A 15,693-nucleotide genomic window follows, 5' to 3' on the forward strand; every position below is an offset into this window, starting at 1 on the left:
TTGAACCACCCGACCGATCCCCTCAAATTTTTAACAGAGATGAGCTTCATGCATGGGATGATTGTTATAATTTTACTTTGGCTTTGTAACCTAGCGGAGGGCAGATATTTAAAAATGATGGAAAATGACCAATATTAGTGTCGAATCTATAGTTTTCGGGATCGCTGAGATGAATAGTCACGTTTCCGATGACGTGTAAATACAAACTGAGTCCACATTGCTATTTATGTCCAAAATAGAAACTACTTTCCCCGTGCGAAGAACGGACAATTTGCTAGTAAAATAATAAAAAGCTAAGTAGCCTATTAAATTTGGAAGAGGAAAAGAAATAAAATAATCTATATACAACTCTGTAGACTAGAAAACTCTGTTCTAAGTATTATCTGTCTGTCTGTCATTTCGAATAACAATCAATAACGTTGTTATAACAGGGAGCAATTCTAGCGCATCCTTAACGTGTATATGTTATTTTTTATACTGTATTACTACATATTTAAGTAAAAATTCAAATAGTATAAGGTTCTTAAAAAGAAGAAAAGGTTGGCTTAACCTCTTTAGTATTTGGTATCCAATTTATAGATATAACTTAAATTTGCAATACAATTTTATTTTTAAAAAATTTCTGGGGTATTTTTTAAGCTTCAAGATTTTCAAGGAAACAGAGCATAAGAAAAGTAAAAGAAACAAACAATTTTCTTAAAGCTCCAATTAGGGTACTCTACAGGAATACATTTTAGCTACATTTTGTAAGATGAAACAGGATACATTCACTAAACAAGGCACTAGATACCCAATTCTAAGAGAAAGGTTTCTATTTACATTTCCTCCAAAAGCAAAGAGAGAGAGAGAGAAAGAAAGAAGAAGGCAAAATCTTTTACATACGTGATCTGGCTATAGTGATAAGGACTACGAAAAGAGACAGAGGGAAAAAAATGAACATCAATAAAGGAGTTGGGGAAACGAACGATCTCGCAGTTAATTAAAGAGTCTTCCTCGTATTACCCTCTGCAGATATTTGAAGCAACAAGCTCTTTCGCATCTCTTCTGAGTACGACAAGATATTGATTATGTTAAAGAAGTGATTTCAGACATTATTATGCCTGTTTGAAAGCAGATGCATTACTAAAGTTTCCCTCCAAAGAAAATATTAAACTGAATATCGAACGCAAAAGAGGTAAAGAGAAGTTAATAAATTTTCCTCAAATTAAAATGAGATTTTTTCTTCTAATTTATGTGTATCTTTCTACTTGCGTGGTCCAAATTACGCTTTTCATTTATATTTGTCTCAATGAAATTACGCTTTCATTTCGTAATGTGTTTGGAGTAAGTTTTGCAAAGACTCCAGAGGGTCGTAGTGTATATAACTTTGGTCTTATTTCACAAATAGATGTTTCAGTAGTAACTGCAGCATAACAAGATTTAGTTCACAAAATTGGAGAGAGAAAGTTTGGTGTGTTCTGTATATTTCATTCAGCATATAGATTCATAAAACGTTTAAATCCAGTGAACTCTCCAATTGTATGCATTTTTAAAGTTTTCCTTACCAAAAGTCTTTTATTTATTTAACTTGTTTGCCCTCAGAAACGTGCATTTGTTTAAGAGTGTGTCCGAGAAACAAACATACAAAACAAAAAGTTCGCCATCAATTTTGACCAAAATTATAGCTTCGTAAGTTAAAAATTGAGTTCCTTGATGAAACAGATATTTGAACCGGAAGAGGTAGAAATCAACTATTTCCGATTTTTACGATGATTGTTATGAAGCTAAAAAGTTAACAAATAAGAAAGAGATATTATCTGTAATCGATTAAGTGTCCAAATATTACATTTAACGTCCATCGTTAATTCTCTACAAAAGCCAGAAGCAGTGGAAGTCCGCTGCAACTTCCCATTCCAATATTAAACTGCATATACTAAAAACGAAGATAGATGTAAAGAAGCAGATTTTGGAATTCATTTAGCATTCTAAGAATATATATTGTCTGTCTTAACCTCTTATTCAAACCGGAAATGACAAAAATTAATTACCGTTCTGTTTTAACGTTGATTGCCTTAGAACAAAAACCGTACCGTGGTTTTCTCTAATCAACTAAGTGACTCAAGAATATATCCATCTCCTCAATCAATGTCCCTACCAAAACCGGAAGTGACAGAAAATAGACCATTCCGGTTTTAACAGTGATCGCTATAAAGTAAAAACGATAATTTAGAGAGATACTCCATCACGGCGAAATTAAAGCACCGCTAATATTACAGTAATTATATATCTTCAAATAGATAAAAGATAATCGAAAAGTGGAACAAGAGCTCGCTAGACAATATTATTTTACATAAGATACCGTTATTATCACTCAATTATCTGATTTCGATTTCCAGCCACTTAGAAAATCGGCACTAATTTTAGCGTTTGGAAATGGCTGCAAACAGAAAGCTACTAGGTGACTCGTGATAACGGTACCTTATGCAAAATAACATTCTCTTGCGCGCTCTTGTTTTACAATTCGATTATCTTTTATTTATCTGAAGATATCACATAATTACTGCAAAATAAGCGGTATTTTAATTTCGCACTGATTATGCATCTTAAAGCAGAATGAATCCTACCTCCACTATAACTGGAAGTGGTAGAAATTTACTGTCTGTTCCAGTTACAACATTAATTGGGAAAATATCACACCATTCAAACCAAACTCCTTCGCGTGGTGTACGCGTGACCCTCCTACTTTTTTTTCAGCGATCATAATTATATTCTCTTGTATCGTCATTCGAAAGTAAAAGTAAAAGGAATTTTGTAAAACATTGCAAGTGCTTTTTGTAAAACAACCAAATGACTTTCATCGCTTAAGGTAGAAATGATATTACTTTGTGTTATTATTGAGTTATTAGAAAGAAAAATAGAAGTTCTTCTGCGAGGAAAGAGGGCCGTAGTGAAGAACAGTAATCAGAAACTTGTCACAACTTAATCCTGGTTAGAAAATTGAGAAGATTGAACGAACAAAAAGCAAAAGAAAATTTCTCTTTGGTTTTTATTTCGACACTAAGCCTCACTTTCACAGGCTGCGACTCAAGGATATTAATCCTTCTTACAAGATCTATGTGACAGACCCCCAATCTCTCTAGAAGGCCTGTTTTATTTTGTATCTCCATATCAGCTGGTAAGACTTTATAATAAACTTTGCTAAAGATAAAAGGAACCACACAAAGCTTTCATTTACGAATGAATCTATGCCGACAGTTGAAGTGGTCAATATTATAACCTATTATATCTCAACTATGTAAGATTTTAGCCTCATCACTTTTTGACATTAAAAAAGTTTTTAAAGTCTGGGGAAAAAATCTATTTTACATGACAATACTCTGAGCTTTATATGTCCTCCGCATTTTAACCTCACCAATATGTTTTGATGTTTAACCAAACGAAATCTCTCTTAACTCCAAAAAATTAGCCTCTAGAAATATTATTCCTTTTAAACTCAAAAAAAAAAAAATTCTAACCTTTACAATGCATAGGGTATGCGTTCCCACCGTTAAACTCAACATTACCCTTGAAGAGATTAACAGATTATTCTATTTACGAACTTGGCAAAAATAATTCCTTTAGTTGTGTATTACACCGAGCGAAGTAGCTCAAGTGGTAGAGTGTTGGCTTTCCATTCCGGAGGTTGAAGGTTTGTTTCGCGCTGCCGACTGTCCTGACTGGAGTTTTCCAGGGATTTCCTCAGTCGTACCAGGCAAATGCCGGGATAGTACCTACTGAACAGGTCTTGTTGGATACCTTCCCAAATCCTTTCCATTGTTGTTGTTAAATATCCACTTTAAAAAATATCCTTTGAGCTGTATCTGGTGATTATTAAATAAATAATTTTCGTTCAAGAGTTATTGTGTGAAGTAACATACGGACGGATATATGCACTAGCGTTTCAACCTTGCGAGGCCCACCCTTATGATCTTCATAACTAGGTTTACGGAGAACAAAATTTGTGAATAAAGTTTCACTGTTGTGGAGAATAGATGGAGAAAACTTGTGCATTGTTTGAACAATAAATACTACCAACAAGGTTACATTGAAAGATAACAATAGTAATTTCATATACAGGGTGATGCAAAAGTTTGGAAACACTTGAATAAAAGACACGATTTTAAAAGAATGACAAAAGTAACACTGTATATTAGTAGTACAGGTGAGGGAAAAAAATATTTTAGCACATGTGATATCGATAGCCGTCATCTTGAAATCCATAATTTTGAATTCAATTTCATTTTCTTAAATTGAAATAATATATTCTGACACCTTGTTCTCATCTGAAATTTTCTCGGAAATTAAATACTGTGTTTGTTTTCGCCTTATCACTTACCTTAACGAACTTAAGACTGTTTCTTTCTTTCTTTCCTTTCCTTTTTTTTTTTTTTTTTTTTTTTTTTTTTTTTTTTTTTTTTGTATCGTCTTTGATGACTATGATAGCATGGCTGGGACGCAGGCAGAACGCATTTTGATATCAGGAGAGGGAAGCACAAGGATCGTTTCTGATGATTTTAACAACCTTCACCCAGATAGGCAACCATTATCCATACAACAGTAAGGAAGTCATCAAAAAATTTAGAGAAACAGGGTTCGTAGCCAATAAACTAAAATCAGGCACACCATTCACGGCCACTGATGAGACAAAGTCAACAGCAGTGTTGGCAGCATTTAGCAATAGTCCGAATGGAAGCACTGGTCGTTTGTCATAGGAAATCTGTGTTAGTCGTACATCCATTTTAAGTGTTTTATCCTTGCGAAAGTGCCCCCTACAAGCTACAGGTGCATAAGCCTCTACAGGACAACCACGATCGGCATTTAGTATTCGTGGAATGGGCAATAGGGCAAATACGCCAAAAGTCCTCGTTTCGTCTACAGATGAGGCCAACGTTTATATTTGTAGTGACGCAAACAAAGAGAATGTTCGCTACTGGTTGGACAACAATCTCCGTTGGTATGAAATATCTGCTGACATTCCTGGAAAAGTGATGGCGTGGTGTGGTGTGTGGGGGACCCGTGTTGGATGTCGAATGTTGGAGGAAGATACCTTGCTATTTCTCTTATCTAAGAATAGGACATTCCCTGTCTTCTGCCAACAAGAAGGCGCCCCTTTTCGTTAGAGACATTGCATTCATGAATATTTGAATGTGCAGTTTCCCAACTTGCTACTCGGTAGACTTAGTGCCATGGACTGGACACCATGTTCCTCTGACCTTATTCCTCCAGATTAATACCTTTAGGGACATCTCAAATTCTTTGTGTATTCAGTGAAAATTCGGGATATTGACCACCTAAAAGAATACATACCAAACGCAAGCATATGAAAGCATACCAGAAAACACTTTGTGCAAGATATTGGATGAATTGGGAAAATAATGACTCTGACAATTCAACGGAGTTGACAACACATCGAGCAGATCGTTTAATCGGGAGGTATGTTGTATGTGACTGACATTGTGAGAACCACAAAACATTTATAACTTCGTTATGATAAGTGGTAAAACAAAACTAAACAAAGCATTGCATTTCTGAAAATAATCTCAAATCAGAATAAGGTATAAAAACATATGGTTTTCATTTAAGAATATGAAAGTGGATTCAAAAATGACGGATTTCCAGAAGGCGAGCATGGACCTCGCATGTCCTAAAAAATATTACCTCACATGTGCTACCGAACTGCAGTGTTGCTCTTGCATTTCTCTTTTTAAATTTTGCCTTTAATTTGCATTTCCACACTTTAGGACCACCCTGTACAGGGTAACGGAATATGAAACTACGAAGATCTTAGATAAGAATATTAAATTAAATATTACGAAACAATACCCTAAGGTGATACATGTTCAATATATTTACCTGGAGTCAGCATATCGGATTGACGTCGTTCTTGTTTGTGAAATAGAAAGATGGCGTTTCGTTTTTCGTCCACTGTGGCAGCACCTGCACAAAGCTTTGTAGAAACTGTCTCTGAAGTTCTTTGACATAAAACCATAGACGATCGGATTGATACAGCTGGAAATGAAACAAAATGATTGCTTAGATTGTAATGTTTTCATGATGGTTGACTCATTAAAATGTGATATTGTTTAAAGAAAAGATGAACCAATTGACTCAAACTAACAAAGCTATATATTATTTATTAGTACTTTGAAATAATTTCAGCATTTTTATTAATAGTTATTCAGAAAAATGTGCGTCTTCAATGTTACGTTTTCTATAGCTTATTATGAAAATCATAGTTATTCGCACTAGAGAGAGAGAGAAAAAAAAAAAAAGAAACGAAAGGAGCCAATATTTCTTAAGCCTTTAATTGACAAGCATTGATAGCATTACCCATTAAAATATTTAGTTTGTTTTTATAGTTGAACAATATCATCCTGATCATAATTTCGTAATTTTTGAAGTATTTTTGTACTTTGGTTACAAAATACAGGGTGTTTATTTCAAAGCAACATTGCCATAAAATAAGTCTTATGTGTAGCTACTGAGCAGCATTGCCCTATTATGGTAAAATATCATGAAATGAAAATGAAATGAAATCTTAGTTTTACGTCCCACTGTTATGCCGGTTAGGCTAAAGGAGACGGTGATGATGAGTAATGAATGAAATGGTGGAATGAAGAAAGTGGGAGGAAACGGGAGAACCCCGAGAAAACCCACGCACACGGTGTTTGTCCACCACAAAGTTCACTTTGCGGGGACCGGGATCGAACCCAGGACCTCAAGCACCAGAGGTGAACGCTCTACCATTGAGCCACCGCGGCACCGGTAAAATATTATAAGAATACTCTCAGTAATTACCAACAGTTTCGTTAAAATATTTTCCTACAGAGCAAGAAACCATAAATTTAAAAAAAAAAAAAAAAGAACTTTCGCGGAACGCTTCTGCAATACTAAATGTGACTGTCCTTTGTTGACGAAGATTAGAAGTATCTTAAGAAGCAACCCACAAATCATGTTTATAAAAATTGTATAAAAGCAATAATGTAAATTAAATTATCCCTGAAGCTATAATTCGTGCGGAAAACACAATGTGATGTTACTTGAGAGCAGCAATGCAAAGAGAGCGTTATACCCAGAAGATAATCAATGTTTAACGTTGAACAGGTTAGTAGCAGTAAAGCACGAACATTTTTGTCCTACAAAATGCCACTTATATTTTGAAACATATTTAACAAGTGCAGACGTGTTCAAATTATTGGACTCAACATTCAATTTCTGAATATTTTACTGTTCTTACAATGTTACGTGAGAAAACACGCTCGAAATTAGCCCAAATTACTGCTTTGTAGCTCTGTCCTAATTGCTAGTGGGTGTGGCATATGCTTTTCAATATAAATGAAACAAATGCGTACTTGACATTTAAATACGATTCCTATACAGTGTGTATATCCAAATTGGAAACAAAAAATGAAATTAAATACTTACAAGAAAATGATCTCTCACACAAAGATTAATATTCCGTATCAAATGACTTATTCTTTATTAAGTCCTTTTATCCTTTTGTGGTTTCATATGTACGAGTTTAGCACATTTGCCTTCCATTCAGCATTATGGTACCACAAATTATTGATCTCCTCGATCAATTGATGTTTGGTTGTAATGTGCTTCTCATTTAGCTTTTCCTTCATGAAGTTCGAAATGTTTTTAATCGAGTTCATATCAAGGCTATTGCCTGGCCATGGAAGAACACTAATTTGTTGTCCTCGAAGAATTTTGTCACAGCTTTGGCTCGGTGGCATGAAGCTCCATCATGTATAAAGATGAAGTATGCGTCATCAAACCAGACTTCAGTCTGGAGAAGTAGTTCTTCTTGAAAAACTTGTAGATATTGGTCGTGCTACATTGTTCTCTCTACTATATACTGTACATATGTACAGTCAACCAGGCCCGAAGACAAACATCACACCCCAGATCATGACTGAAGTAGGATGCTTCACGGTTTGTTGGAGACTACCAAAGTGAATTCCTTTCCAGGTCTACGTCTTAATATTGTGAACATTCATCAGACACACAGACACATGATTCATCACTGAAACACACCATTCTCCAATCATCAGCAGTCCAATGTTCTAGGCCTCGTCCCCATTCGAAGTGCTTCTTTGCCACGATTGGAATAATTTTTGCTTACTTTCTCGGCCTGCGTGCTTTTATTCCTTCAGCACACAGAATCCTTCGAACACTTTCAGGCGAAATGTCTACCACATGCTCAGCCATTTTTATGCTTAAGCCTCTAGAATTTTCGTTTCTGTTTCCCAGCGTCAAACTTTTTAGTTTTCTGATACCACTTAGCGATAGCTTTGGTTTACGACCACACTTCCCAACCCCATTTTGCTAATACATTTCCTTATTGCTCATTGCAACAGAGATTCTACTCACAGATTTTTGCCCTACCCCAACTCTGCTAGGAATTTCTCATTATGTATATCTTCGTTCCGCTAGAATTATTATGATAACTTCAACTTTATGCGGAGAAAGGTCTCTGGCTTTTCCCATTACGTTGTGATTACAGTACTTCACAGAATAAAAGATTAATACGCAAAATACGTCACAATCACTTTAAAATCGCCCATTCGAACTGTTGAAATCTTTGAGTGTTTTAAATGCTTACGTCCGCAATCACAACACTTCAAACTGTAATTTGTTAGTAGAAACCACAATAGCTGTCTACAACTGAAACTCTACTTTCAGTACTTTCACCCTCCACTAATGCCACCTGCTGTTCAAAGTGGTTTCACCTCTTCAATTGTACAATAAACAAATGAAGAATCCTGTGTTGATGGCTTAGGCATTAAATTATATGTTCTAGAATTCAAAACTTACGACTGTAACATCGACTTTGCATTTTCCGAGCTTGAGTCTAATAATTTGAACATGTCTGCAATGTGAAAACTGGTTTAAAACATGGTGAGTAGATAGGAAAAAAATTATCAGTGCTAGATAATTTATAATATATAATATTATAAGCTTTTTTTTTTTTTTAACAAAAGGCACTTACGGAAAGGCACTTACCGATACACCTCACTTACGAAGAAAGAGTGCGGTGTCACTCAGAGATAATTACACCAAATTTGGTGTAGGAATAGCTAATGGAAATAGAAAAGAACATGTGAAAGCATTCGTTTCGGAGGCGTTCGGAATCAGAATAAATGAACCTACAGTTCTGGTGAAGTTTTGGCTTATCAATCAGATACTGATAGGACGGGGGCCTTGTTCGCTGTTGTGGCCAATGCACAGGTAGTGATGGGTAAATTCCCGGGAAGATATTTTTCGGGAATATTCCCGGGAAGATTCCCAAAAAGGAATTTATCCGGGAATTTATGTTCAATCAGAAAGAAAATTGCATTCTATTACTATATTATGATCTCAAAGTTGAATTAATTTTTATATCACAGCATATGATTACTGTTGTTCACAGAGGATTCTTTAAAATGTATATTCTGAACAGTATTATGTTACTTTAATAACACTTTATTTTTATTTAGAGAGTACGCATAAATGTATATTTATTTACAATATGTTCTCTCACTTAAATGTGTGAAAAAATTATATAGTAAATTATATAGTAACAGTTTAAATTTATATGTAAGCGGATTTGCTCAACTTGACCCTATTAATGATATTATAAACACATTAAATTTATAAATGTTATAAACCAATTAGATTGGGTAAATGCTAGAAGATACATGTCTCACCAATTTATCAACATTTGCGCATACATATTTATGTTCACAAAATTTGCAAGATACTTACTTATCTTTATATTTTAGCACGTAACATTGCCATACACGACCTTTCATTCTACCTATTTCTCGAAATTCCATACGTTAATTGGCATGTAAAAGAAGTCCGAGTACTTCTTCAGAAATTCGAGTCAGAGAGAGGAGACAGACCGACGTCTATTACTAATGGTGGTTCAGGGTTTATTAATAGTACTTCATCTCTATTTCTACATAATTCTAAATTACTTTACAAAATGGTTCCTTTTCATCATTTGTAAATTAGTACTTTGCTAATTTTGGCTGTTCTTTAGTAGTGGGGGCCAGCATTTGTTTTATGGTTTCATACGTTAAATTACGTTTCCAACATTAAATTCAGACAGCATTGCAGAGCGAGCGTTAGCGAATGAAGGCGGGTTAGAGCCCCGCATGGCACGTTGTTTTCTATCTTCGTTACCAACAATTCACTTTCTTTTCTCACATAAATCAGTTCCACTTATCTTTCCGTTTTGTATAAATCCCCTACTGCCCTAAAAAATGTGTTCGATACTCTCTTGACTACTTGAACATCAGTATCAACTCATTTCTTCAGTAAATCATCCTACTTTTTGCTAGTTTTGGCCCCCCAATTCTAAACAATTACCTTACTTTTTAGTGCAAATGGAAATGGAACTTAAAAATATCATATTACTAGTTACATAAAGTACCGTCAAATAATTTTAAATTTTTTAACCTCAAAATTCTTTAAAACCTAGAAGTAAATCATAATATATTAAAATAAAGAAACTAGTCATATGGTTCTTATAATTTGGAAGATAAATTAAAGAACTGGAAATAAATTCCTTCCGGGGAATTTATAGCCCAGAAAAAACCCGGGAATATTCCCATTTTTAAATTCCTTCCCACCGGGAATATTCCCACTGCCCATCACTATGCACAGGAAGTTAAGTAAAGTAGAATGAAAACAGAAATTGGTAATTCTGGAATGATTCTTTTCAAAAGACGAATCCTTAAATGGAACGAACTATTTTCTTCTAAAGGAACTGCATTGACTTTGGCAGAATCAAAAGACTGATTCATTCAGAAGACTAGAAAGATTGATTCATTCGCTATAGTTGACGGATTGAGTCAGTGGATTTGGTTGATGGAACCAAACTACTGAACCTAAGATAGAGGCAAAAATATAAGGAAAATTTAACATTTCTCAGCACATCTCACAACATGGTATTCCTTCTTTTACACTGTTATTTATAACCCCTGTCCTACAAAAAACAACGTTACACTAATTTATCAGTTAAAAATTGCTTGATACTTTAACTGAATGGAGGAATCATGTTGGAGAACTATTAAGAGAACTCGATTTTTTTTAATTCGTCAGAGCCAAAGGATTCTATCCAAAAGAATGAATTGAATTTTTGTTTACGGGGATTAAATAAAAAAAGAAAAGAATTCGGATCAGAAAACTTACTGAAAACTAACGATTCATTGGATATAAAGAGCCCTCTTTTGCAATGAATTGAAAGGAATCGATTCCAAAAAAAAAAAAAGAAAAGAAAAGAAAAGAAAGAAAGAAAAGAAAAAAGAAAAGAAAAGAACCAAATTGCTCATCACTAACTCATACAACCCTAGTTGGGACGCAACATATGAATCATCTAAACCATTGTAACAAAACAGCGGTCAACTGTTGCGGTCTAGATGCTATTTCGAACCAGAGAAATAATGTCACAGGTATTGTTGCCTTACAGTTTAAAGCTTTCTCCTACTAGAACTTTCACTTTATGTTGAGAATTAAATTCTTTTTCTTTTTTTTTCTTTTTTTTTTAAGAAGAGGAGTATATTAAACTAAATAAATCAATTCCAAAGTTGTTGTTTAAGAAAGATTTAAGAGTTGAGGAACCACTTTTACTGTCAATTCTACATTTTTAAATTACCATGTGGAACGTTATAAATTAGAATTACAATACTTATCAAATACTTGCACTAACAACACAATAGAGTAGGTAACCTACCTGTTGAAATAGGCCATTAGATGGAAAGCTGTTTTCATATGCTTGAGTGAGCCTGTTTTCAGGAACGGAATGAACCCATAGGCAGTAAGTACGTTGTCAATCAACATTGGTCCCCAACAGATTACAAACAAAACAACAACAGCCACCAGCATTTTAATCACCTGCCAAAGAAGTTACGGACATTTTTAAAGCAATACGTTACAAAATATACAGGTCGAATGAAAATGATGGACGCAATTTCAGGAAGTTATTGTGTAAAATAAATGTAATGAGATCTTTAAATTTTACGTCCCACGATTATGCCGGCTAGGCTAAGGGAAGTGACGATAATTAGAAATGATTGAAAATGATGGAATGAAGAAACTGGAATACCCGAGATATGCCACATATACGGTGTTGGTCCACCACAAAGTTGACTTAGCACAAGCTAGAATCGAACCAAGGACTCCATGCACCAGAAGTGAACGTTCTACCACTGAGCCACCGCAGCCTAGTTATTCTGTGAAATCTACTAGATATATGTTATTGTGGGACATGCACTTCAAAAGATTAGGTTTCAAAGTTTAGTTTCCACTTTCTCCCGCTAGGGGTCAACAGCGAGCATGAAATGAATTGTTGATATTGACGTCAGCATTCTACTTAATTTTTGGCAGGAGATACACTATCCGCTTTATGTGTGCCGTGTTACGCGAGGTGTTCACATAGAACGCTTGTCATATATTTGAAGAAAACATTTGAGATATTATCTCTCTTAACACATGTCTCACAATAACATATGTTTAGTAGATTTCACAGAATAAGCTTCTGAAATTGTCATCACCTTTGAGTTTTACGTCCCACGGTTATGCCGGTTAGGCTAAAGAGTACGGTGATGATGAGAATGAATGAAATGATGGAATGACGAAAGTGGGAGGAAACGGGAGAACCCCGAGAAAACACATGCACACGGCGTTTGTCCACCACAAAGTCCACTTGGCGGGGGCTGGGATCGAACCCGGGACCCCAAGCACCAGAGGTGAACGCTCTACCACTGAGCCACCCTCTTCTGAAAATGTGTCCATCATTTTAACTTATCCTACATTGGATATGAAACTATTAAAGGTACATGCTACAATTTTTATTCAGAAATTCGTTTTGAAATTATTGAAACTATAAGTAACAATTTACTTATAGAGGTATCAGCCATGAAATTATTCAATCTAGAAGTTATATTTTGTATGTAGATATCAGCTTGGAAATATTAAAGGAACAAATCACAATCTATGTAGAGTTATTATCTGCGAAATTATTAAATCTAAAAGATATAAGTTGTATGTAGATACGAAGTTACTAAAGCAACGCATTAACATTTATATGTAGATATCAACTATAAGATTATAAAAAGCAGTAAGTTGTAAGTTTCTATACAGATATTAGCTATCAAATTATTGTTACGAAATAATCTGCCTTTAACAGTAATGTAGCGGAAGACACACCTAATGAAAAAAAGTTTTAAATTTTGAAATTGGAATCTAAAATTTCTTTTTAGCGCTTAAGTTTTGTACTCCTTCTGTGAGACCATGATGGTATTTTGATTTTCGTCTGACCTCTCGTTTTGATACTCTGGTCTTTTGTATCCGGTCAAATTATTTTTATATATTGAAATAAAATATTGTTCTTTTAGTAGATCAATAATAGTCATGGATTAGCCCTTCAAAAATTTTATTATAAAAGTAAATCTCTATAGAACAGTTTACAAAATTTCTTAATAAAATATAAGATAAATTGTTTCCGAGTAAGTCCTTAGCACAGTTAAAGCAGGGGCGTCATTTCAGACTTCGCTTGGGGGGGGGGGCAAAAGTACCACTGACATAAGACATTCACGTTTTGTACTAGTATTTTAGTAAACAATTGATTAAAGTATATGCATACTTCAAACTCTTGGGGGGCAATTGCCCCCTCCTCCCCCCTAAATGACGCCACTGAGTTAAAGTGGCTTCGGATGACGAAGGTTTAAGTTAGGTGCTCAAAGCAAACTCCCTTCTCCAATGCGACCTCAGATGCAGATCTGGTAGGTTAGTCTATCCGTTGTTAACTGATAGTTTGGTTCTCTTTTATTGGTGACTTGAGGACGGTTCGTCCATGTTCGGTTTCCTCCAAGTCAGCTTGTGTCTTCCTGTTTCTTCCTTGCACCGTATGCTTATAATCGTGTTGATAAAAATAGCGCGTATTTACAGTTATAACATGTACTCGAAGAAGTAATGCATACATTGAAAGGTAGGGATCCCGACAATATAATCGTTCATTTTCATTAATAATGAGTCAACTTAGGCTACAGAGTATAAACTGGGACGTCAAACTATAAATTGCATTTAATTTTATTTCAACACTGCTGGCTCGTCTCGAAAATGTTATAAAAGTCATATTTCGTGTCGAAAAACATATCTGTTTCTAAAGGAAGAGTTCTGTCTCGTATCGAATCTCATGACATTTTTTCTCTTCCCGTCTTATTTTTAATCCTAAATGGTCAGCTGAAGCAGATGTCTATACTGCATACAGGAACACCTAAAAGAAAAGTTTGCTCACATATAGATTGGTTTATTAAAAGTTTGTATTTGTTTTCTTTCAGCAGCTATACCTTAATGTAAAATGCAATCCATACATGTTTCCAATGAGATAATCAAATTCGGGTCTTGAAAGTCTAAAGACACATAATTCGTAAAATCAGCAGAAGCATAGGCATCGATTTCGCTGGAACGCCACCTCCTTCAGATTTGCTTGTGTGTACGTGTTTGTATTAAACTCTTCATTGATATTGTGTTAGATATCCGAAAAAATTAATGCGGCCCCAAAGCAATACAAATTGATTTTTATGCAAAAATGAAATGGAATCATTCAGTTTTACGTCACACGCTTATGTAAGGTGGGCTAAAGGAGACGGTGATGATGAGAAATGAAAGAAATGATGAAAGCAAAGAACTCCGAGAAAACCAACACACACGGTATTTGTCCACCACATAGTTCATTTACCTCGAGCTGGGATTGAACCAGGGACACCATGCACCAGAGGTGAACACTCTACCACTGACCCATCGCGGCCTCTTGATTTTTATAGTTTAACGTTCCGTTCACAGCGAGGCTATGTGAGACATGAACGTACTGATTAACGTGGAATCTCAACAAGAGGAGCTCGCGCCGGGAACGTAACCCATGTCTCCCATATCAAAGGCGCGTACGCTAACCGCTGAGTCATTAAGGAGCTCCAAAACTATACAGAAATTGGACTAATAAACATTCCTAACATTCCATATAAATTATCACTTTCTTTTGTTCCTGTCAGTGATCGACCACAGCAGTGCACGAGTGGTAGTACCAATATTTATTACTCAGCAACTCGGAAGCTGTAAAATGAATAATTTTCCGATAAGACTATTTCATTCTCTTTAATTTCGTTTTTTTAAATAAAATTACCGAATTACGACTTTACTTTTTATTTTAAGTCTCATTGGAAACATATATCCACTTATGCCCTTGTAGCAATATATCAAAAACGATTGATTAATACGCTTCAAAACGTGATTAGTGTTCGCTTTTAATTCTGCAAATGAGAGAGAAACAAAACACGCTTGACATGTGTCTCCGCATGCAAAAATAATCGGAGCGTTGACTTCATTATATCTCTGAAGGATAACAAATGTGACACACAATATGCAACAAACTAATTAATTGTTTTCTACTTCTCTCTATTCTGTTGATAAGCTATCTGAGACTGTTTATTTACGAGTTTCTATCTTTGCAATGTGAACACCGTTTAGTAGCTTCAGTAAAGGGAAGGATGTAATGGGCCTATACGGAAATACTAATATTTGTAAGTCAATAATATATTGTTTTATCTACCTGTTGTTATTCAATAGAAACAAAGTAAAAATACAATTTAATAAACCGCTCGAAAGAAAGCTTGACTTGATAAT

The 15,693-nt window shown here is 35.0% G+C and overlaps 1 protein-coding gene across 1 annotated transcript in view; it reads right to left on the reverse strand.

Moving 5' to 3' along the window:
* Positions 1-15,693, reverse strand: part of LOC145690924 (gastrin/cholecystokinin type B receptor-like) — a 157,102-nt gene that overhangs the window by 51,066 nt on the left and 90,343 nt on the right. The window contains exons 5-6 of the mRNA XM_081766370.1: positions 11,744-11,904; positions 5,872-6,027 (exon numbers count right to left, since the gene is read on the reverse strand). Coding sequence (XP_081622496.1) covers positions 5,872-6,027; positions 11,744-11,904 — 317 coding nt within the window. The remainder of the gene's footprint in view (positions 1-5,871; positions 6,028-11,743; positions 11,905-15,693) is intronic.

The sequence above is a fragment of the Thermobia domestica genome, chromosome 7, assembly GCF_964235325.1.
Source record: "Thermobia domestica chromosome 7, izTheDome1.hap1.1, whole genome shotgun sequence".
NCBI classification, from domain to species: Eukaryota; Metazoa; Arthropoda; class Insecta; order Zygentoma; family Lepismatidae; genus Thermobia; species Thermobia domestica.